Raw genomic sequence first — 25066 nt, 5'->3', positions numbered from 1 at the left:
CCATTATGCAAAAGACATGTGCTTTGACAGAAATTGAAAGACCGGTGGAGCCATGTTTCGAGAAGGATAACAGTGCTTTATATAACTTTTCTGTATGCCTGCATTTGAATGTAATGTAAATCCACTTTTATGCTGGTGATGTTTCAGTTTGGATTTCATGAGAACAGTTTTCCATGGGTCTAAGAGTAAGAGAACTAGATCCAGTATGTAAACTGCAGAAAGCATTCACAATTGCTTGTCTACTGGAACCTGAACTGAACCAGTGCCAGTATAGGAGTCAGCATAATAGAGCTGAGCCAAGTGATTGTTTCCTGGGGCCTGATTTTTCAAGTTCTGCCAGGGGCATGAGTGAAGGCGGGCAGGCGCTGAAAATAGTGTCACTATCTGGCATGCCGGTTTCCTGTTGTCGTTCCCGCCGCTGGCGAGTTTCATCAGGGCATGGAAGGCCAGCCCCGAGAGCCTGCCCAATTTACAAATAAGTCCAGTTAAGCCAGTTAAAGAGCTTGTAGAAGGCCAGCTTGAGATTTTGGTGGGGTGCACAGGCTGCACGCTGGGTCAGGGCAAACCAGGTGCGTGGAGGCAGCAACACAGCGGGGAACCAGTCATGGCAGTCCCAAGAAATTAGGTGGGCCCCATGCATGGGAGAACGGCTGAGTGGGCTGCTCAGCCATTGGCCCACAGGTGCCATTGGGTGTGCACAGGTTGCGGGAAGAGTGTTGATTATGCACTTGGAGCAGTGCGGGGGGTCGAACCAGCAAAACTACAACATGAAAAGAGAAATAAATGTGGGCAGAGCTTATGATCTAAAATTATTAAACTCATTGTTGAATCTGGAAGGCTGTAAAGTACCCAGTCAAAAGATGAGGTGCTGTCCCTTGAGCTTGCATTAAGCTTCATTAGAACACTAGCAGGCCAAAGACAGAAAGGAGCAAGGTGGAGAATTAAAATGACAAGTGACAAGAAGCTTGGAGTTGCGCTTGCTGACTGAACGGACATGTTCTGCAAAGTGTTTACCTATTCTGCATTTGGTCTCCCCAATGTAGAGGAGACCAGAGCATGAGCTGCAAATACGGTACACTAAATTGAAAGAAGAACAAGTTAATCACTTTTTCACTTGAAAGGAGTGTTTGGAGCCCTGGACAGTGAGAAGGGAGGAGGTAAAAGGGCAGGTGTTGCATCTCTTGGCGCTTGCGTGATAAGGTGCAGTAGGAGAGGGGATAGGTGTTGGGGGTAACTGAGGAGTGGACGAGGGTGTCATGGAGGGAGCAGTCCCTTTGGAATGCTGAAAGAGAGGGGAGGGGAAGATGTGTCTGGTGGTGGCATCACGCTGGAAGTGGCGGAAATGACAGAGGATGATCCATTGAATAAGGAGGCTGGTGGGGTGGGTGAGGACAAGGGGAACCCTTTCATGGTTCTGGGAGGGAGGGGAAGGGTTGAGAGCAGAAGCGCGTGAAATAGATTGTACACGGTTGAGGTTCCTGTCAACCATAGTGGGGGGAAATCCTCGATTGAGGAGAAAGGAAGACATATTGGAAGTACTGGTATGGAAGATTGCATCGTCTGAACAGATGTGACAGAGACTGGTAAACTGGGAGAATGGAGTAGAGTCCTCACAGGAAGTGGGGTGGGAGGAAGTGTAGTCCAGGTAGCTGTGGGAGACTGTGAGCTTATAGTGAATAGTGGTTGACTGTCTCCATTGCTGGGGATAGGTTGAGAAGTCAAGGAAGGGACGAGTCAGAGATGGACCATGTGAAGGTGAGAGAAGGGTGGAAATTGGAAACAAAGTCAAAGAAATTTTCCAGTTCAGGGTGAGAGCAGGAAGCGGCACCGATACATCTGTCAATGTACGGGAAGAAGAGGTGAGGGATGGGGCCTGAGTAGAACTCAAACAAAGAATGTTCCACATATACCACAAAAAGGCAGGCATAGCTAGGACCCATGTGGGTGCCCATAGCAACAGCTTTTATTTGGAGGAAGTGAGTTGAAGGCGAAGTTCAATGTGAGAACAAATTCAGCCAGGCGGAGGAGGGTGGTGGTGATTGGGGACTATTTAGGTCTCCATTCAAGGAAGAAGTGAAGATTTCTGAGACCGTTCTGGTGGGGGATGGAGGTATAGAGGGACTGGACGTCCATTGTGAATAAGAGATGGCGAGGGCCAGAAAATTGGAAACTTGAATGGCCGAGGGCATTGGAAGAGTTGCGGATGTAGGTAGGAAGAGACTGCACAAGAGAAGTAAAATTAGACTTGAGATGGGGCAGGCTGAAACAATGGGTCTATCGAGGCAGCCCTGTTTGTGGATTTTGGGAAGGAGGTAGAAGCGGGCTGTTCAGAGTTGGGGGACTATGAGGTTGGAGGCCATGGAGGGAAGATCTCCAAAGGAGACAAGCTCAGCGACAGTCCTGGATACACTGGCTTGATGTGTGGTAGTAGGGCCCTGGTCTAGAGGGAGGTAGGAGGAAGTGTCAGGAGAGTTGGCAATTAGCCTGTGCTGGGTAGAGGACGGTATACCAGACAACAATGGCACCACCCTTGTCAGCAAGTTTGATCACAATGTTAGGGTTGGGCCTGAGAGAATGGAGTGCAGCACGTTCAGAGGGAGCTAGTTTAGTATGAGTGAGGGGTATAGAGAAATTGAGATGGCCGATGTCACGCTGGATGTTCTGAATGAAAAGATCAAGGAGGGTAAGAGGCAAGAGGGAGGGTCAGATGGATGTAGAATATTGGAGATGAGTAAAAGGGTCTGCTGAGCAGCGGGGGGGTAGGGGGGGGGGTGCGCGGGTGGTGGGGATATGACTCCTGGCCAAAGCTGTAGGCGCAGAGTTGGAGGTGATGGAAGAAGAGCTCATCTGGCTCAGCTCTTGGTCTCTCTGAAAGCAGGTATAAGTACTTGCATGAAGGCCAGATCATGCTTCTCACATAGACAGGTCTTATGTGGACAACATCATTAGAGGCATTTCAGAAACTGTGTAGGAATTGGAAAGTCCTACCTCCTTCCACCGTGAATCTGCACTTGTTATTTCTGCAGGTGATGATGTTTTTTTTGCATTAAAGAACTGGTGTAACATTAGGACAATTGGTTATCTGAGATTGTTGAGGGAAAGTGTAAAAACTGGACATTGGCAAATTAAGATAATTCATTATGAATAAAGGCAAAATGTACATTTTAACCTTTTTCTCTGCTTGCTAAGCAAGAACTCCTATAAGTTATCAAAATAAATTAAGGTTAGCACTTTAATACTTAAAATATTTGGAAAGGGGATGTTATTTTAAAGTGGCTATTGAATTAAATTGTTAGAACGTCATTGTTAATTCAGGTTAGAACAACTCAAATCAAAAGTAAAACTTATGGCTTATATAATTACTGGGGAATATTAGTCCTAAATTGCCTTGATGAATTTATAAAAATAAGTTTTCTAAATATATTTACGTTTACCGTGCTGCTCACTTGAACTCTGTGTGTCCTCCCATTCCATCCTGCAGAAATGCAGAGCAGAAACTCTCGGGTATGTGTGCCTACACCTGGAGTACTGAGTACAATTTTGGTCTCCTTATCTAAGGAGGGATATACATCCCTCAAAGGGGGTGAAACAAAGATTCACTCGACTGATTCCTGAGATGAGAGGGCTGTCCTATAAGGAGAATTTAGTAGAATGGACCTATATTCTCTGAAGCTCAGAAGAATGAGAGGTGATCTCATCGAAATATATAGATTTCTTAGAGGGCTTGACAGGGTAGACGCTAAGAGGCTGTTTCCCCTGCTGGAGATTCTAGAACTCAGAGCCTCAGAACTGAAGAAGGGTCACAGACCTGAAACATTAACTCTGCTTCTCTCTCCACAGATGCTGCCAGACCTGCTGAGTATTTCCAGCATTTCTTGTTTTTATATATTGTTTGAGTGGTCAGTTTAGCCAAACAGAGAGTGGCTTTCAGCTTCAAGTGCTATTTTTCGAGCCTGTCAAAGAACTCTTGAAAACCATTTTCCTTTATACACCATATTTTGCCTATACCAAGGTATATGTCACAGATAAGACTGCATGATGTAACTATTCCCAAATCCTTTGAAGACAGTCTGTTCATGTAAACTTTTTCACAGCATGAGGCCCCTCCATTTTACTTTTATTTTTAGTTATTTTTTCTTTTTTAATATTTTTTTTGTGTTTGTTTTATTTTATTTCATCTTAGTTTGTTCAGTTTGCTTACCCACTGTTTTTTGTTTCATGTTTGTACTTGCGGCTGTTCAATTTTCAGTCCGTTAACACCCTATCTGTACGAATGCTTTGTCTTTCAACACACCATTAACATATTGTTTGCCTTTGCTCCATGACCTTCTGGTCAGCTATTCTGTGACCTTTTCCTATCTACACCTTCTCCTTTCTTATCTGTTGCCCAAACCCGCTTTACTTGCTTATAACCTTTCACATTTCTAATATTTGCCAGTGCTGAAGAAGGGTCACTGTCCTGAAACGTTAACTCTGCTTCTCTCTCCACAGATGCTGCCAGAACTGCTGAGTATTTCCAGCATTTCTTGTTTTTGTTCATGTAAACTGTTGTAGTTGTTTACTCTGAAGCTACTTCCCTTAGATGAAGCTTCCAGACTTAACTCTTTCCAACCTCTTTGAAGAACAGGCTTCATCAACTGTCATCTTTCCACACTATGGCTAATGGATCTAATGGATATCTCTATCTACGATTAATACAGTAGCCCCTAAAGTTACACTTCAATCACTCATGGCTGGCGTCATTACTGTCACATTTTTCTTTGTATTTACACATCAGAAGACAAGCTAAGCATTCCTCTCATGACACTTAAAGCCACCCTGTTTATTTTAGAAAGTCTATTGCTCTATGACATGAGGAAGTCCAACTGTTAATCCTTTAACTCATCATGATGTCCAACAATCAGGAGAAATTTCTTTACTCAAAGGACTGTGAATCTTTGGAATTCTCTGCCCCAGAGGGTTGTGGATACTCAATCAATGAGTACATTCAAGACAGAGATCAGTAGATGTTGGGCACTAAGTGAATCAAGGGATTTGGGGATAGACCAGGAAAGTGGAGCTGATGTATAAGGTCAGCCATGATCTTACTGTATTGCAGAGTAGGCACAAAAGGCCATTTGGCCTAATCCTGCTTCTATTTGTTATAATGGGGAGATCAAAAACTATGTGAAACACAATGGTACCTGACATGCAATGATAATATCAAGATTATTACTTCTGTTACAATTTCTTTTGCATCTCTGAGTATTGACATCATTCTGTCAGCCAATGAGTTGCGCTTTATCAGTCAATGAGACAGAGTGGCACTTGTGGCAGGAATCACAGCAAACAGAGCATACCTAAACAGTGTTTCTACTAACTGCAGCAAACAGAACTCATGACCAAAACTACAGCAAAATCTCCCAATAAAAGCATGTTTATTTCTTCAGCAAAATACAGTGAATGGAGGATAGTTGTATAAATGTAAAATCAATCACAGTCACTTATGGTATTGCGGTCCCCAGATGTGATTGACTATGGAATTACCCAATCATCTGCGTTCTGGCAGATTTATGGTGTCACTATATGCAGCTTTAACTTAATTGCAATGTGGCAGATAGCTGTCAGGACATTTTACGTTGGCTGTGGTGGTGGGGGGCAGGGGGGTGGTGTGTTGGTGGGTGGGTGGAGGCCTCAGACTGTACAGCCCAATAGCGTAATTCTGACCCTGTGGTCTGTGTGGATCTCTATTGATGATTGTCTAGGCCAGTGGCCAAATCCTGATGCTGCAGTGATGACTTTGTTGCAATTTGGAAGATAGGAAATTGGGTTCTGTTACAGAATCGCTCCATCTAAACATAATGGAATGATATTCTCTCAGTATATCAAAGGATGCCACAGAAAATGTTTTTGTCTACAAATAAGGCAGCAGTGTCTTGTAAATAATTTTTATGTGCAGTTTCCTGACATGTTCCCAGTGTCCACAGTATGATTCAGATCTGACTGACAGATGTGTGGTAGTATGTTGTGGCTAGCGTTGTTTTACTGATAAATTGCCCAAGGAGGATTGGTGACAGAATTAGCTGAGGATGCTGTCTTATCACGTCCTCTTCAGGCTTTGAGCCCAGTTCAGTTTTAAGCTGTCTCATTCATTCCCCATCGTTGTCCAGCCATCCTCCCAACAAGATGAAACAGTTTTCAGTGTTGAAATTTGTCTGATAATCATTCCTGTGAAGTGCCTTACAACATTTTACTATGTTAACGATGCTTTATAAATGCAAGTTGTTGTTGCATGCCTAGATTCTTAAGCCTAGATCTAAACTCATGGTGGGTGTTGCGTGGGGGATGGTGGCGGTGAGGTGGGTGGCTAGCCGTCTACCCCCAAAGCATGAGGCTCAGGAGATTTTAACTCCTAGGCCTTGGTCATGCTGGCAATCAATCTCCTGCCCAAAGTGGGCAACAGGAGGCCTCCACTGATCTGAAGGGACAGTGCCTGTCAGTCATGTAAGGAATGGTGGGGGGTCAGCAGGGCATTGTAGTTGCGGGGCAGGGTGGATACTTGGGGCAGGGGAGGCCTGAAGTTTCCTTGCTGGGCTGACCAGCCCACGTGGCAACCCCAGTACCTCTGCTTTGCTAGAAGAAAATCTTCTCAGCTATATGGGCCTCTCCTGGTCCTGCTGCTGTCTTTTATAAAAGCAGAAAGCACTGGAAATACTCAGCAGGTCAGGCAGCATCTGTGGAGAGAGAAGCATAGTTAACATTTCAGGTCTGTGACCTTTCATCAGAACAGGCAAAGGTTAGAAAAGAATTAGATTTTAAGCAAGTGAAGGAGGTCGATGTGGGAAGATGTGGTTCTCTACCACCATTGTACTTGCAGAAAATTACCCCGCTGAGTGTCAGGAAGCAGTTTAACTGTGAGGGCATCATAGTTCAGATCCTCTCTGTTGTCCTCACATGTGCTTTCCAGCGGGTCTCCAGATAGCAATTGGAAGCAGGAACCTAGGCTGTTTTTTCTCCCTGTCTTAGCACAGAGTGTTGAGGAAAATTGTAGCATCCTAAGCATCCAGCTAAGCTGGCTCAGAGCAAGGATTGTATCTAGGAATAACCTGTTCTGTACAGCTAAGTGTCGCATCGTAAATGGAATTTTAAAAAAAAGCTATTTTTACATCAAAAGACACTATTTCTCATAGTAACAACACGAGTTAATGCGGGACTTTGGATAGCATTGTTGCGGGTTTTGTCTCCATAGGTCACCAGTGTGAGCGGATAGCCAAGAGGTCTATGCCTGTTCCTCAGTCAAGGATCATCTCCTCCCATGATGGGACCAGCAGGTTTTCTGGTGGGAGTCTGTCTACAGGAAGTTTAAAGAAACTCAGTGGTGAGTGTTGGATTAACTCTTAGTCAACCTTTTTCTATGGTTCACAACGGCATGCTTTGAGTAAGCATGAGACACTTAATCGTGGAGCATCCAGAACTGACTTTATTCATGTACAGCACAGGTGATCATTCTAGTTCATACAAAGAATTAACTTTTTGTTTCTGGGGGTAGAAATTCATCTTGAGTGGTGATCCAAAACAAGTGATATTGCATTGATCACCTGTTCTACAGAGCGCCTGGCATTTAATTCCGTTCACTGTAATGGAACTGAATATTGGACGCTACGTTTACTGGGTGACTGATCTGATACCACCCGATAACCCTCTGTCTTTCGAGCTCGCCAACTAATTCTTGTTATCTTTGCGCACTTCAGTTTGCCTACTTCAAAGGTACATGCCACAGATACGACCTCATGACTTACCTGTTCTTGAATCTTTTCAAGAACAGATTGTTTACATAAATTGTCTTAGTTGTTTACTTGAAAGTCACTTTCCACAACCAACACTTTCTGACTTATCTGATCTTGGAATCTTTGAGGACTAGTTTTATTGATAAATTATTTTCATAAACACCCCCTCTATATCATAGGTAGTTGGTCCCTCTGCCTATGTTGATTACACTGGCCACTAAAGCTAATCACTCACAGTCAATGTCGTCCCAGTCAATTATTTCTTGTAGCTAATAATCAGACATTTTGAGCAGAAGATAAGCGTCCTTCTGTGCCACCCTGTAGTTATCCTGTTATCTTAGAAAGCCTGTTATCCCAAGATACAAGGCAGTTCAATTATTAACCCTTAATTCTTAGAGATGGCCACAGTGAGTGGATCATTTTATGTTTTAAGACCATTGTATATGTTGCCCTAATCAGTACCTTTACCCCAACCTGCATGTGCAAAGGTTGGTGATCTGAGGCTATACGATTTTTCCTGTAAGTCTTCTTCTTCTTTGGCCTCCTTGTCTCGAGAGACAATGGGTAAGCGCCTAGAGGTGGTCAGTGGTTTGTGGAGCAGCGCCTGGAGTGACTATAAAGGCCAATTCTAGAATGATAGACTCTTCCACAGGCGCTGCAGATAAAATTGGTTGTCAGGGCTGTTACACAGTTGACTCTCTCCTTGCGCTTCTGTCTTTTTTCCTGCCATTTGCTAAGCCTCTTCGACTCGCCACTCTTTAGCCCCGCCTTTATGGCTGTCCGCCAGCTCTGGCGATCACTGGCAACTGACTCCCACGACTTGTGGTCAGTGTCACAGGACATCATGTCGCGTTTGCAGACGTCTTTAAAGCGGAGACATGGACGGCGGGTGGGTCTGATACCAGTGACGAGCTCGCTGTACAATGCGTCCTTGGGGATCCTGTCATCTTCCATGCGGCTCACATGGCCAAGCCATCTCAAGCGTCGCTGGCTCAGTAGGGTGTATATGCTGGGGATGTTGGCCGCCTCGAGGACTTCTGTGTTGGAGATACGGTCCTGTCATCTGATGCCAAGGATTCTCTGGAGGCAGCGAAGATGGAATGAATTGAGACGTCGCTCTTGGCTGACATACGTTGTCCATGCCTCGCTGCCATAGAGCAAGGTACTGAGGACACAGACTTGAAACACTTGGACTTTTGTGTTCCATGTCAGTGCGCCATTTTCCCACACCCTCTTGGCCAGTCTGAAAGTAAGTTCCTGTAAGTACAACTATAATAAGAGGCAGCACTCTGTTCTGGGCAGTTAACTCCTGCTATATTCCAGAATACTGGGTGTAGGTTAAAAGACAGCATGTTCCCAATACTGTCAAGTCTCAGAAACATCTCACAATGCTTCATATACAATTAATTGCTCGGCAGTGTTTTAAAGTGACTGTTAATGTAAACAAACAAGGCTGCTATTTTTACACACAACTAGATCCACAAACAGGAGTGAGATAAATGATCAACTCATCTGTGTTTGGTTGTGAGGCAACTGTCCTTCAGGGAGAATTCCATGCTTCTTCAAAAATTGTCATGGAATCTTTCACAGTCCCCTGACAAACAAGGGCTTGCTTTAACATCTATGCTAGGAGTCACTCACTCTTTAACTTGCTCTCTCCCTTTCCTCTTCTCCTCTTCTCCCTTTCCCTCTAACTCTGTCTTACTCTCTGACGCTCTCATAGACATTCTCACACTCTCATTCTTTCACACATGAATGCACATTCTCTCTCAGACCTGCTTTCTCGGACACACATTCTCTCTCCCTCACACACACATCCACTGTTTCTCTCTTTTTCTCTCTCTCCTTTACACACAAAGGGGGGAATTTTATGCTGTCCCCCACAGTGACTTTGGAGGCGGGGTGAGCATATAATTGGATGGGATGGTGGCAGTGGGGGGGGGGGGGGGGGTCCTGCCACCTTCCCACCTCCACCCAAATTAGTTCGGGGCGGGAAGGCCCATGGATGGCCTTCCAGCCCTGCTGCCAATTGAGGCCCTTAAGTGGGAAATTTATTCCCAATTAAGGGCCTCATCCCGCTGCTGCTGGAATTAACAGCAGCGGGCAGGCCTGTCGCCGCACGGGGAGGATACCAATCAAACCGATGTGGGTTGTTTGGCGGCTCCAGGGGTGGGGTTGGGGTCCCTCGTTAAAAGGCACTCAGTGCCTGATTGAGGGACCTGGCATGGGGAAGGGGGTGGTGCCTGCTGAGAGCCATCACCCTGCCCTTGCTGCTGACTGCGCTACACTCCAACCCCCCACCCCCGTGACTTCCACTCCACAAAACTCTTCCTGCCTTGACTTAGCCATGGTCTGGGTCCAGCACCTCAGTTGAGTCCAGTACCAGCAGTAGCCACCGCCTCCGTGATGGCACTGCTCTGTTAAAGAGTTGCCTGCCTCTGATTGGCCTGCAGCTCTCAGCAGGCGAGACTTCCGTCACCGGGGTCCTTACTCCCAGGGAAGGCCCAAATTGGCACATAATGCGGCGGGCCTTCCCCAAAGGAGGTGTTGCGAGGCTGTCGCCGGTGCTTTAGCCAGTGGCCGAGACCCCCGTCGTCCAGATAAAATTCTGGCCAAACTCTCTATCTCTCCCCTTCCCCTGTCTTCTACATGGACAAAATTAAGCAGGATCCATAAAGGGTGAGTGATTCACTCTCCCAGGTAATTTCCCAGGTAACAAAGTGGTAAATTTCCCCCATTGCTGTGGAAATGACACAGTTTATTTAAACTATGTTCAGTATTTCTGAATTTTGCACCTCACTGACCCGGTCCTCTATATTATCCCAGCCTGAATTCTCCATCCCTTCAGTGAACTTCTTAAAAAAAAAAACACTCTGTCACAAAGATTCCAGGGTTTGATTTATATTACCTGAGTGGACTGAGCGCATGAGTACCATCTCAACTCGACTTGAAACATTAATTGTATACTTTATATTAACCTCATACTTAATTTTTTAACAAACTCGGTGAAATTAGGTAAAAATGAAGTTTGGTTTTATGGTCCACAGAATTCCTTTGTGTATTGGTTCCTCTGTAGCTGAAAGTAGTGAAATGCAAATTTGCGTGCTGTAGGATGAGAATGTTTAGGATTTAAATGTCCAAATTTTCAAAAGGGCAAGCAATTCCCATAATTCTAATATAACGTGACAATGCCAGGCTCATGAAAAATGTTGCATGCAAATTCACCTTTGTAAATGGTGCAACAGTTAAAAGGTGTACAAGGCTGTTTGAGGTTACCTTGTGTCATCAGCTGACATATCAAACCTTGTGGACGTTCTTTGGGTGCACTGATTATTTTTTCCCCCATCTGATGTGAAGCAGATATTGTGGGGGCACCTCGGAGCTTCTTCCACTCCCCCATTGGAACTTCAAAAATATATGCATGCCGTTACCACTGAACTTGCTCCAAAGTTACCCCTGCAGAGCTGGAGAACCTTGAGGAAGTAATGCGGTGACAATTTGCCCTGATAATCCTATCATTGCCCCCCATACATAGAATCATACAGCACACAGGGAGGCCATTTGGCACATCATGCCAGTGTGTTGAAAGAGCTATCCAATTCATCTCACTCCCTGCTCTTTTCCCATAGCCCTGTAAATATCTCCTTTTCAAGTATATATTCCTTATTGAAAATTATTATTGAATGTTCTTCCACCACTCATTCAGGCAGTGCATTTCAGATCATAGCAACTCACTGAGTAAAAAAAAGTCTCAATCTCCTTTCTGGTTTTTCTGACAATTATTTTACAGTTTGTCTTTTGTTTTTTCAGCTCATAACTTATACAGAGCACAGCGTTTGGTAGACCTTGAAAGTGAACTGGCCTCGGTCCTTTTCTCCAGAGCGAGAGTTGACAGCTTTGGACAAAAACAGCTGGATAGTGATGCAGATATTGCTCGGAAACAGAAGCTGAAGAGGATGATGGCTGTCCGACAGCTCGAGTCCGGTACCGATCTTAAATCGAAGACCCACATTCTGGTAAGATGCGCAGATTTAAGTTACAAAATAAACAAACACTGGGTCACAAGCAAAATTATTCACTTTTAAAAGGCTTTCTAACGAAATTGTTAAAAAGCTCTACTATCTAAAAGGTGATTCCACGACCCAGCACTTCGAATGGGGAGCAACATCTTGGGAAATTGTGGGTGCTCAGCCGGTGATTTCCCTCCATTGCCCATGTGGTGCGACTGCCGTTTCCTAAATGTGCTCCTGGCAAGTAATGCGTCTGACCGCAAGGGTCGTACTTGTTATTTTCTTCTCTCTTTTTGCTTTGGTCAGGCAACTGAGCAGGTAAGTGATCAGTCCTGCAGCTGGCCACTAGGAGCATGCCTGAGACTTGCTGCTGACTTTTGAAAACAAATTCTATAGCTTTCTCTCCCATGCCATTTGCAGCAGCTTTCTTTCAATGAATGTTCTATTCTGGCAGCCCCTTTGACATTGGGTGAGATATCAGACGACTGAGAGCCACAGTAGTTTGCACACAGGGAAAGCCTCTTCCAGGTTGCCTTTATCTGTTTAATTGCAATATGCATTGGATGAGGGAAAGTTCCCTGTCATACATTCAGTGCATCCAATATACTTGTTAAGTTTTAATGGGCCGATGTATCCTGATTGGTCCAAATACCTTATTCACAAAGGAAGCAACAAATCAAGTTTAAATGTGGGCTGAATTGTTTATTGTGTATTTGTTTTCTTCCTTTATTTATTGCAACTCGATCAAGTAATGCATGGCCTTTGACCCAATGGTCCCATGTGTGTATGAGCAGACCTGGCTGTTTAAAACAGTAGATCCTTTGCCTGGAATATTTGAAGTGCTTTATGTCAATTATCATGTTTGGAAATTTGAGACGAGACATAAAATTGCAGAGTTTAAATGTTCTATTAATTGACAGATTGTGGTAATGGATTTAAAAGTCTTTATCACCTTATTTATCTCTCATCCAAACCACATTACACTGGTTTCCCTATTACTTGTGTGTGTCTAGCAATGGATTTCAAACTTTTCTGTAAATATCAACATCTTCCCAGGAACCCCCTGCCAATAATGACACACTCCCAGGAACCCCCTGCAAATATTAACAAACTCCCAGGAATTCCCTGGAAATACCAATACCTGCCTTGGGACCGCTAACTGCGCTAACCTAGGAAAGGTATTATAATCGAAACAAAGAAATACAGTATTATCATGAGTTGTGAGCCTGATGTTAAACCCATTTGGCCTCCATCCACCAAACTGACTTCCTGACTCCCCAAAACCTTTCCACCATCCTACTCTGCACTTGCCTGGATGAGTACAGCTCCAGCAACACTCACAAAGCTCAACACCATCCAGGACAAAGCAGCCCACTTGATTGGCACCCCATCCACCATCTTAAATATTCATCCCTCCACCACCGGTGCATCATGGCTGCAGTGTGTACCATCTACATGATGCACTGGAGAAACTCGCCATGGTTTCTTCAACAAACCCGTGACCTCGACCACCGAGAAGGACAAGGGCAGCAGGCGCATGGGTACACCACCACCTGCAGGTCCTCCTCCAAATCACAGACTATCCTTGCCCTATCTACACATTCTCCTTTGTTATCTCTTGCCCCACCCCTGCTTTACTTGCTTATAACCTTTCACATTTCTAATATTTGCCAGTTCTGAAGAAGGGTCACTGACCTGAAATGTTAACTCTGCTTTTCTCTCCATAGATGCTGCCAGACCTGATGAGTATTTCCAGCATTTTGTGTTTTTTATTTCAGATTTCCAGCATCCGCAGTATTTTGCTTTTATTATACAACCATCTTCCTCTTTGCTAAGTATGACTCCAATCAGTGGAGAGGTTTCCCCCGATTCCCATTGACTTCAGTTTTTCTAGGGCTCCTTGGTGCCACACTCAGTCAAATGCTGCCTTGATGTCAAGGGCAGTCACTCTCACCTCACCTCTGGAATTCAGCTCTTTTGTCTATGTTTGGACCAAGGCTGTAATGAGGTCTGGTGCTGAGTGGTCCTGGCAGAACCCAAACTGAGCATCAGTGAGCAGGTTATTGCTGTTGTTACGACCAGGTGAGAAAGAGGTCAACTTTTACCTGGTCTTACTGTACTGTAATTTTAAACACACTGTGTTTTTAGTTCCCCCTCGGTGAATCCTTGTTGACTGCTTTCCAATTATTAGGCAAAGAAACCAGCACAAACAGGCTTTCTCAGGTTTGAAGAAGGAAAGTTGAAATTTATTAAACTTAAAATCTAATTTGGTTAACTCCTATGGATACACGACGCGCCCATGCTAGCATGCATATGCGATACACATGCAAATAGAGACAGAAAAGAGTAGAAGAAAAATAAAGTGGAAAGATTTGAGGCAATATCTGAAGAGTTGTTGTTATGGTTCTTTGAGCTCACTGTAGGCTCCTTGATTGTAGATAGCTCATGCTTTTCATTGGGGCCCAGTATTCTTCTTAAACCTTGTTCACAGTAGGAGACTTTTCTTTCTTGGGGTTCATGTGTCTTCAGTGGGTTTTGGAGTTCCGTGAGAAAGAGATGGGAGCAGACAGACAGGAGAGGAGGTCTGCTTCAGACCAGGAGCATTCTGCTTTCTACAGGCTTTCAGTTCAAACTTTACAATTCAGAAAAAAAAACAGACTGCCAAGCAGGTTAGTCATGTGATGACTGGTTTGATCACGTCTGTTTGTGGATTGTATTGGAGCAGGGGATAGCTCCTTTGTTCCAACCACTGTCTGTTATTATGTAAAAATGTATTTCCCGCCAAGGGCCTGGCAACCCCTTGTCACAGGCCTTCTCGTCTTCCCAGCAACAATTTAAAAGTTAATGTCCATGTGGTGAAATTAACGTGCCTCATTCTTGGCAGGTGGGGGCCTGCATGACTCTGTGTAAGTGGCACTTGATAGCACTGTCAATGACATCATCCATCACTTTGCTGGTGATTGAGAGTTGACTGATCAGGCAGTAATTGGCTGGATTGGATTTGTCTGGCATTTTGTGGATAGGACAAACTTGGGCAATTTTCCACATTGTCGGGGAGATCCCAGTGTTATTGCTATACTGGAATGGCTTGGCTAGGCGCGCAGCTAGGTCTGGAGCACAAGTCTTCAGTACTGCAGCCAGGATATTGTCAAGGCCCATAGCCTTTGCTCTAATCAGTGCCTTTAGCCTTTCTTGATAACTCCATGCCAAGGGGATGTGCTTAAGGTCAAAATGTGTCCTCTTATGGACTGGGTGAGGTTATGAACTTGCCGTGAGAACAAAGACTGGTGTAAACCCAACATTTGACACATTTGGAACCTACCTACCAAATAGAGGGGGGCTCTGTCCACAGGCAGTGACATGTGTGTTCTTTTTCAGACAAAGCACGAGGAGCGGATCCACCATGAGAGAGACTTACAGATCATTGAAGTGTACCGTGAGCGGATTAAAACGGAAAGTATCAGTAGGATGTTGTCCCAGGCCATCACCACGCAATACACGTTGTACGCTACGCTTGGGAATGCTGAATTTTTTGAATTTACCCTGAAAAATCCCTACAGCGTTCAACACACAATAACCATTGAATGTGAACATCCAGAACTCAGGTACACTGTTTCCTGCACAAGTGCATTAAGTCTGGCCCCCAACATTTCAGCTTGTGGTACTTACTGCAAAGGCTCACTCATAGCCCACCTCCTTCTTATCTTCAACCCTCAGCAGATCTGCTGCTCTATGGTTCTTGACTTTATTTCACTGCCTTCTGGGTAATAGTTGGAAGTACGATTGAGGAGGTTGGAAGTCAGATGGAGAGAATGTTTAAGGTTTTTTTTTTAAAAAGCATGCAGTGATGACTGATCTGTGAGGGTGGGCCTTGAGCAAGTCACTGATTAGGATTGTGTCTCTCGACCACAAGTTAGAGTATTCCTGCTCTAAACGTATTGAAAATTACTAGATAAAATTTCAGATTTCTTTCCTGTCTTTTATTCCTTCCTTTCTTTGATCACCCATTTTTTCCCAGCCATGGGACAAATGACCCACTCGCGTACTTCTTCAAACGTCTCTCATGTCCTGGGCACAGGTGGTGCATAAGATGGACTTGCAATGACTCCCTTTCTCTTTCATGTGGACATGTCTTCCCTCTAAATGAGGAGAAATTGGAAGAAGGTCTCCCATCAATATCTGATCTGGGAGCATGTAATCCTGGTACTAAAACAGTGGACTGGTTGTAAGAACATATGAAATAGGAGCAGGAATAGGCCATTCAGTCCCTCAAGCCTGCCCTGCCATTCAATAAAATCATGGCTGATCTACCCCAGACCTCAACTCCTCTTTTGTGCCAGCTCCTCATAGCCCTCAATGCACCGATATTTCAAAAAATTTTCTACCTCCTTTCTAAATACTTACTGTGATCGAGCCTCCACAACTCTCTGGGGTAGAGAATTACAGACATTCACTACCCTCGGAGAGAAGAAATTCCTTCGCATCTCAGTTTTAAATGAGTGTCCCCTTATTCTGTAACTATGTCCCCTAGTTCGAGATTCCCCCACTAGTGGAAACATCTTCTCAACATCTACCCTGTGACGCTCCCTCAGAATCTTGTACGTTTCAATAATATCACCCCTCATTCTTCTAAACTCTAATGAATAAAGGCCTAACCTGTTTAGCCGTTCTTGATAAGTCAACCCCTTCATCCCAGGAATCAGCCTAGTGAATCTCTTTTGAACTACCTCCAATGCCAGTATATCCTTTCTTAAACACGGGGGCCAAAACTGTACATAGTATTCCAGGTGCGGCCTCACCAACACCCTGTACATTTGTAACAATACTTGCCTATTTTTAAACTCCAACCCCCTAGCAATAAAGGCCAAAATTCCATTTACCTTCTTAATTACTTTCTGCACCTGCATGCAAACCTTTTGCGTTTCATGCACAAGAACACCCAGATCCCTCATTGCTGCACTTTTTGAATTCTCTCTCCATTTAAATAATAGTCTGCCTTTTGATTCTTCCTACGAAAGTGCATGACCTCATGCTTTCCTACATTAAACTCCATCTGCCAAGTTTTTGCTCAGTCACTCAACCTATCTATATCCCCTTGCAGATTCCTTATGTCCTCATCACAACATGCCCTCCCACCTGTTTTTGTAAAGTCAGCAAATTTGGATATATTACACTCTGCCCCTCCTCCAAGTCATTAATATTAATAGTAAATAATTGAGGCCCTAGGACTGATCCTTGTGGCACTCCACTAGTTACGTCTTTCCAACGTGAAAAAGACTCATTAATCCCGACTCTCTGTCTTCTGTGTGTTAACCAATCCTCAATCCATGTTAATACATTACCCCCAATACCATGAGCTCCTATCTTGTGCAAAAATCTTTTCTGTGGCACCTTATCAAATGCCTTCTGGAAATCCAAATACACTACATCTACTGGTTCCCCTGTATCAACTTTGCTTGTTATATCCTCAAAGAACTCCAGCAAATTCGTCAAACATGATTTCCCTTTCACAAAACCATGTTGACTCTGTTTGAGTGCATTAAGCTTTTCTAAATGTCCTGCTAGTTCTTCCTAAATAATGGACTCTAGCATTTTCCCAACGATCGATGTCAGACTGACTGGTCTATAGTTTCCTGCTTTTTGTCTCCCTCCCTTCTTGAACAGGGGCATCACATTAGCGGTTTTCCAATCCGCTGAGACCCTCCCAGAATCCAGTGAGTTCTGGAATATTTCGACCAATGCCTCCACTATCGATGCAGCCACTTCCTTTAAAACCCTTGGATGCAGGCCATCAGGTCCTGGTGACTTGTCTGCCTTTAGTCCCATTTGTTTGTCAAATACTTTGTCCCTCCTGATGGAAACTGTTACAAGATCTTTCCTCCCTTTAGCTCCTTGCATATCTGATATCTGTGGGATGTTTATAGTGTCCTCCACCACAAATACCGATGCAATATATTGGTTCAAATTATCTGCCATTTCCCTGTTCCTCGTTATCAGTTCTCCAGTCGCATCCTCTAAGGGTCCCACGCTCACTTTAGCTATTCTCTTTTTATATACCTGTAGAAGCTCTTGCTGTTTGTTTTTATATTTCTTGCCAATTTACTTTCATAATCAATTTTCTCACTTTTTATCCGCTGCTGGTTCCTTAAAAAAATTCCCAATCCTCTAGCCTACCACTAATTTTCACCGCTTTGTATGCCTTGGTTTTTGATTGGACCGCCTTTGGTTTTACAAGGTTTTCCTTTCTACTCAGGATATTCAGTTAGTGCAGCCCCAATTCTTGTGAGTGAATTAGAAGCACAAAGGTGCACCCTTGCACTCCGGAGCACCATGTTAGAGTGGCATCATGCTGCAGCTCTTGCCTAACTTTATACACAAGGGATATTGGTGCTGGGGAATGGACCACTTTCTGTTGCGGCTACCCATCATTCCACCACTGCCAGATCAGGTACAACATGGTTGGCTGCAGCTGAAAGCACCCCTTCCTCTGCCGTAGTGATGTGCCTCAGCTCCAACCTCAGGAGACCACTCCCATCACTGCACCAGTATTCCTCATGCTGTTGTCTTTTTGAATCAGACTGCCAATTTAGTGCTGAATTAGGGATAGTCATTTTCCCCACACAATTGGATTGTGACTGCCCAACTCATTTTACAAAGGGCCCTTAGAAGCAAAAGTGAGGGAAGATCTTCATCCCATCATTCTGGGTTGGACCTGAATCCAAAATTAACAAGAAAGTGCCACTTACCTTCCTTTCTTTTGTTTTCTACTCAGAATTATGCAATAAAATGCAAGCTTAACACAACAGATTGTAGTTACTCTTTCTCCAGAATGGGGGTTGAGTGTGTGACATGTATCTTTTCCAGCGTCATTGTGAACAGCAGAGAATGGAAGTACTTCAAGAATCTCACCAAAACACTGACCCCGCTGGAGGAGGACATGTTCCATGTGGAAGGAGGAGTACAGTTCCCACAGATCTACCTACGGCCCAAGGAGACTGTCTATATCCCATTTAAATTCCAGACCTTCAGTGCTGACCACTTCATCGCTCCACAGGTACACTCTAGTCTGAGGTCTGGTAGCTTTTTATGCTTCTAGGTTCCTTTAATCCAGGTCCATTCCATTTTTTAAAATTTAAAAGCAATATCAAAGCTCCCCAAGTGGCTCAGTTGGTAAAGCCACTGCGTGATAATAATCCAAAACATAAAGACCAGCATGGTTTCTGGTCCAGTTCCTGGTCTGTGCTAAGCTAGCAGTTAGAGTTATACATAGAGTTGTACAGCACAGAAACAGGCCCTTTGGCCCACCCTGTCTGTGCCGGTTATTATTTCTGATGGCATACTAAAATTAAGAAAGAACTTGTATTTATATAGCACCTTTCACCACCTCAGAACATTCCCGAAATACTTTGCAATGAAGTTTAGTCACTGCTGTAGCTTCGGATACTAATTGACCTCAGTACCACAGGGCTAGGTTGTGGGGAATGTAGCCTGCCATTATTTCCAGTTATGATCATTATACTGATGCCTCTGCTGGGAGATGTATATCCATGTATGGATATTGGATGATGTGAGAACCAGACTCAGTTTTGATATCTGCTGACACTCTCTGTCTGGGATTACACAAGACCAGAGGCCACCTGGGCCAGATACCTGAGAATGACTGGTACCCAAGAAACCGTATGCAGCAAGAATGAGAATCTTCAGGAGAGGACAGGATCAAACTAGAGAAATAACTCAAAAAATACTGGAAATCCTTGACAATATATTGAGAAGCATTATTCAATAAAGCAATTAAAAGTTCTGAAGTGTGGAAATTGCTGTATGATATTTACAAACTAATTTGCCTAAAGATGCATTTCCAGGGTTGTTAAAAAGCCTTCAAAGACCTATAAGACCTCAAATGATGCTTTGCATTTTCATTTATTTTCTCATATCCCAGGGAGCCATTTGGGGCCCACCTTCCCTATAGCTGTGGCACTTGGTGAATCTAATGTGGTTGATTCTTAACTACCCTCTGAAATAGTGTAGCAAGCCACTCAATTGTATCAAACTGCTACAGAAAAAGCACTATGGGTGTACCAACACCATATGGACTGGAGCAGTTCAAGAAGGCAGCTCATGACAGTTGAGAAAGGGAGATAAATGGTAGTCTTGCCAGCAATGCTCACATCCCAATAACGCATAAAAATATTGTTAAAATAATGCTTCATTCGTCCCTGGGCTTCCATTCATGGCCTGTCTGGCTGCAAGATTCAATACTATTTCTTCTCCTTTTCTCGTTCTCTAGTAAGAAAAGACTATCTCAGGTTTACCTTAGCAGGAGTTCCAGGTAATGATCCAGCGTTCCTCTCTTTTGAACCCAGAGGTACTGAGGGCAGTTGTCCATATTACAAATTGAGTTATGATCAGCTAACTCGGCAGTGACTGATAATTGAAACTCGTGATGAAAACAGTTATGCTTCAAAACATAGAAAAATTACTGTGAATTAAAATTTTTCTCTGAGCTGTAATCTTTTGTGTTGGGGAGAAATGCAATCCACTGGCTGGATTTTGTTCTCCCCCAGGCATCTGTTTCCATGGCGGGGGAACCTGAAAATGCCTCCGGGAGAGTGCCGCCATGCACCCCGACGCCGGGAGGGCCTGGCTCGATATTACCGGCGGTGGCGAGGCCTCGTGGCGGCCCCCCGCCACTCGGTGGCGGGACCCCAATTTGAATATTTAAATAAATTAAAATGAATTAATTAATGACACTCATGTCGCCGCCTGATGTTCCACTGCGATCTTCGGTCTGGTGATCGGCACTCCCGCACCTTCGGATCCCCGTCCGGTGAAACGAGGCGCCACAGTGGTGGATAGGGGGGAGGAGGTAGGTTTATCAGTGTGGTGGTGGGGGACATCTGAGATCTACCTGAATGATAAATTGATGACTGCCTGTGTAGTTGGAAAAAATTGCTTTGATCTGAGGTGTTGAAGTCTGCATGGACTAATCTCCAGTTCCTTGTTTGTGTGTATGCATCAATATTGTCACAGCAACAAGGGCTCTGCGAATTGAAGTGGACACTGTTCAATAAAAGTGTAGTTAAAAGATTCTGATAAAAAAAGATATTGAGATTTTGGATTTTGGAGTTTATATTATGTTTGGGAGAATTTTGTGTAGGTCAAGTATTGTCTCTTCTCTAGTCCCCGTTTATGTCCAGGATATATGTATCCATATATTTACTACGTAATCAGGCCTATGTAATTTGAGTTTTTCTTGTGTCCATTCATGTGCATGTTTTGGCTACCACTCTGGACCTCAGCCCATCACTTCTGTTTCCACTTTTTAGTCCTTCATAACTTCTCTCTTTATCCTTCCCAGACCCCCCCCTCTCCTGTTGTCATGCCACCTTTCATTTCTTTCTTCTTGGGTACTCTGTTCTCTCAAATCCCTACCCCAACCCTTCAGCACTCCTCAGCCTTCCTACTCTCATCACTGTCTCAGGCTTGACTCCCTCTCAGAGAAGCCTACAGCTTACCTCAGTGCCTCCCTTGGCAACCTGCAAAGGGCCCATTGAGACATTCAACACTGCGTCTTTAAGATCAGCAAGCCTAACTGCCCCATTCTACTCTCTTGCCAACCTTTGCATTCGCAGCTTCTAATTTAGCCAATCTCCATCCTGTCCAACTCACCCTTTGCACTACTGACCATGTGGACTCTGCCAGTGGATCAGTTATCACCACCCGTCTCCTCATCTTCCTCTAGAATGTTCATTCACTTGTGAAAAAGGCCTTTGCCATCCATAAGCTTATTGTGGATGATTACAGCGACATCATAACCTTGACGGAAACCTGACTGAGGGGTGATAACTCCCCTAAATGAAACCTCCCTGCCTGGCTAGAGCATCCACCATTTGCCCTGCCCAGGCCCTGTGGTGGTCATGTGGGTCTTATCACCAAATCACACCTGGCTTGTCCCCCTACTCTTCTGGCACCTTCTCATCATCTGAGCATTTCACCATATTCCATCCCCTCGCCTCTTATTTAAAATCCTTGTTCTCTACCGTCCACCCAAATACCATAAAAATTTTCTCACCAAAATATTCTCACGCTTTTCTCCCTCAACCTCTGCACTGTGACTTCTCATCCTAGGTGATTTCAACCTCCATCTCAACACATCATGCTCTGAGTTTACTATCCTTTTATCCTGCCTTAATCTGTCCCTCCATATAAATCACCAACCTATATTCAAGGCTACTCCCTTGAACTTGCCATCTCAATTGACCTCACTACTCCCACCTCTGATCAATTCCTTGTATCACTATCCAATCTCATTCCCTTTCCCCCTCCCAACCTGACTTCCTTCCAAGTCTGCCCCACCGCAGAAAAAAACTCTGTCCCAATTCACTCACAAATGGACTTTCAAAATCCTGTTATGGTCAGGTGAAGAGCGGTCGAAGGCTTCACTCTTTTCCCTCTCCTTATTTGACCACAACAGGTTTAATTCTTTTTTAAAGTGGATGTACTTACCAATTCAGTGAATGTTTGGTTCTTTTTATGATCATAGCATGTAAATAATCAATCAGACAGGTTTTCTTGAGTTTAACAAAGAAAGAGGTTAGCTTTATTGTACTTAAACCGATCTAAGTAAAATAATAAACTATGCTCCAACTTTCACTCACACGCTCAAGGATCACACACATGCAAATAGGTTACAGAGTGGGGAAGGGTAGATTGGTTGAGTTGGAGTCCATAGAAAAAAGGGGTAGACACTCTGCGGAGTTGGTGATTCGGCTGGCTTCTAGCCGATTTCGGTGGTCCCGAGGCTTCCAGTTTGAAGAGATAGATAACTGATTCAGTGGGTCTCTTGGAGTCCATGATGTGCATGATTTTCTTCAAAGGATCTCTGGTTGCAGCTGGAGTATGCAGAGGTGGTCAGTCAGCAGTCCTTGTGGTGATACATCTTCCACAGTGGTGTTAGATAGGAAATTCCAGCATTTTGACGTGATAACAATGAAGGAACAGGGAAAAATGTCCGCATATTTCTCCTCTTGACCTTCTAGGTGGCAGAGGTTGCAGAGCTGGGAGATGCTACCAAAATGAGGTTCATGAAGTACTGCTATGCAAGCTGTAGATAGTACTTACTGTAGCAACAATGTGCATCTGTGTGTTGATGGTAATGGGAGTGGCTAGCCAGTTAGTTTCTTTGTAAATTGTTGGAAAAGAACTAGCGGGTAAAAATTGGATAAGGCTTGGAAACAGGCAGGGATTGTGATGTGTGATTAATCCGCGCCCGCTTGTTGCAATGCAGGCAGCACGCTTCTGAGTGGCTGCATGCCTCAGCAAGGGACCCAGGTTCATGTGAGGCCTGCACCACATAAAGCCAGCCTGTCCTTCATAAAGGCGAGGTGCACTCTGGCTGCACCAGGTGCTGAAACTATTAATAGAAGAGGTTCTGAGAGGAAGAGGAGTGGAAATGGTGCAGCAGGGCAGACAGCGTGTTCCAAGTTTCTTCGATGCAACACTGGAGGCCTTGATTCAGGAGGAGGGAGTTGCTCTACCCACAGGTGGCCAGGAGGCCCTTGAGGCAGACACTGCAAAGGTAGTGGAAACAGATTGCTGTCAATGCAAGCAGCCTATCCCCAAGGATTTGGATGCAGTGCAGGAAGAAGTTTAATGACCTCACGTGAGTGGTCAAGGTCAGTGAATGCATCTTTAGATACTATATCCATACAAATGAACAATCAGCCTCACACATTGCTCCATTCACCATCCTGTCTTCACTCACCTACCAACAGTATCTTATCAAGCATGACTCACACCTCACATTTCCGAAGAAGGGTCACTGACCCGAAACGTTAACTCTGCTTCTCTTTTCACAGATGCTGCCAGACCTGCTGAGTGGTTCCAGCATTTCTTGTTTTTATTTCACACCTCACATTCATAGCTTCACCTCACCATCACACATTCAGCACTGCTGCAAGCCTCATATCCACCTCTTTCAGCTTGCACACACAGTGCTAGCTATTCAACAATGATAGGCATGGCACTCAAACACATTGCAACACACTCACTCACACACTTCCCTCTCTTTTGCAGGAAAAGGTGGAGCATAACAAGAGGCAGCAACACCTAACTGGTAGGGGACAAACACTGGTGCATGTCCTGAGCCCCATGGAGGAGATGGTAGTGGCATCACTGGAGCAGCCATGACTGAAACTGTGGCTAGCAGCAGGGCTGAAAACATAGAAGATGATACCTTATCCACCTTCTCATATCCCACTGCCCTCTATCCCACAATCTCTTCTGATATACAAGTTGCATATGGTGTAAGAATACACCTGTTGCTTTCTCCCTTTTCCGACAACCCTACCCTTGTGCCTTTCTCCATTTAGCTACACAAGAGCTGCCACCTGGACAAGCACTGGTGTGGGCACGTAAAGTCCAAGAGGAACAAGGAACTGATGATTAAGACGCATCATCAGGCGATCTGACAAGTGCAGCCACCAGCTCAGATACTGGCACTGCATGTACTTGAGAAGGTAACATAGAGGCAGGATCTGCAGGTGTTCATGAGTGGCCTGCAACCAGGGCAGGGTGAAAGGGTTGCGCAGGTCCCAGCACCCAGGAGGCCATGAGTTCCTACTCCTCCTGAGCTCATCACCATTTTCCTGGTGGCGAGGGCTATGCCCTTATGATGGTCAGGTTCTGGAGGAGACAGCAGACCATGACGAATCAGGAGACACATTCCCGCAAATACTGGAGGGCTCCTCCAGAGCGGTTCAGGCAGAGGAACCGTTGCTTGAGCACCCCAATGGTCGTCTATATGATGTTTCACGTGCTAGCATGGCTCTCATTGTATGCGTGCTGGCCACATGTGATTGGGTTGCACGGTAGGGTCATGAGCCAGGTGTTAAGCAGATAGCCCTTGTCGCTCAGCAGCCTTCTGCTTTGATGTGATGGGGGAACAGTGAACTGGTGCAGAATAAATGCATCTTGACTGCTGCCAGGATAGGGGACATTCATCAGCATAATGTGCCAGAGTATGGTCGCCCATCAACTGCATATTCAGCAAGTGGAATCCTTTGCGGTTGTGCTCCATCTCAGCATTTAGATGTGGCTCAGCCAAAGATGTCTGGGTGCAGTTAGTGGCACCCTGCACTATGGGGAAGCCTGCTATCCTGGCAAAGGCACAAGCATGCTCCACCTGCTTCTGTGTGGTCAGATAGATCACAATGAACTCCCCTATCCTGGTATAAAGAGCATCAATTACCTCCCTTATGCAGCAGTGGACAGTGAACTGTGAGATGTCAC

At 44.7% G+C, this 25066-nt stretch overlaps 1 protein-coding gene across 6 annotated transcripts in view; it reads left to right on the top strand.

Moving 5' to 3' along the window:
* Nucleotides 1-25066, top strand: part of nphp4 (nephronophthisis 4) — a 532906-nt gene that overhangs the window by 455044 nt on the left and 52796 nt on the right. For all 6 annotated transcript variants that reach the window (XM_068017516.1, XM_068017513.1, XM_068017512.1 and 3 more), the window contains 4 exons: nucleotides 7229-7357; nucleotides 11577-11782; nucleotides 15155-15381; nucleotides 18641-18830. In XM_068017516.1, the coding sequence (XP_067873617.1) occupies nucleotides 7229-7357; nucleotides 11577-11782; nucleotides 15155-15381; nucleotides 18641-18830 (752 nt within the window). The remainder of the gene's footprint in view (nucleotides 1-7228; nucleotides 7358-11576; nucleotides 11783-15154; nucleotides 15382-18640; nucleotides 18831-25066) is intronic.

Source organism: Heterodontus francisci, chromosome 37, assembly GCF_036365525.1.
Source record: "Heterodontus francisci isolate sHetFra1 chromosome 37, sHetFra1.hap1, whole genome shotgun sequence".
In the NCBI taxonomy this organism is placed as follows: Eukaryota; Metazoa; Chordata; class Chondrichthyes; order Heterodontiformes; family Heterodontidae; genus Heterodontus; species Heterodontus francisci.
This window is presented reverse-complemented; position numbering and strand designations above follow the sequence as displayed.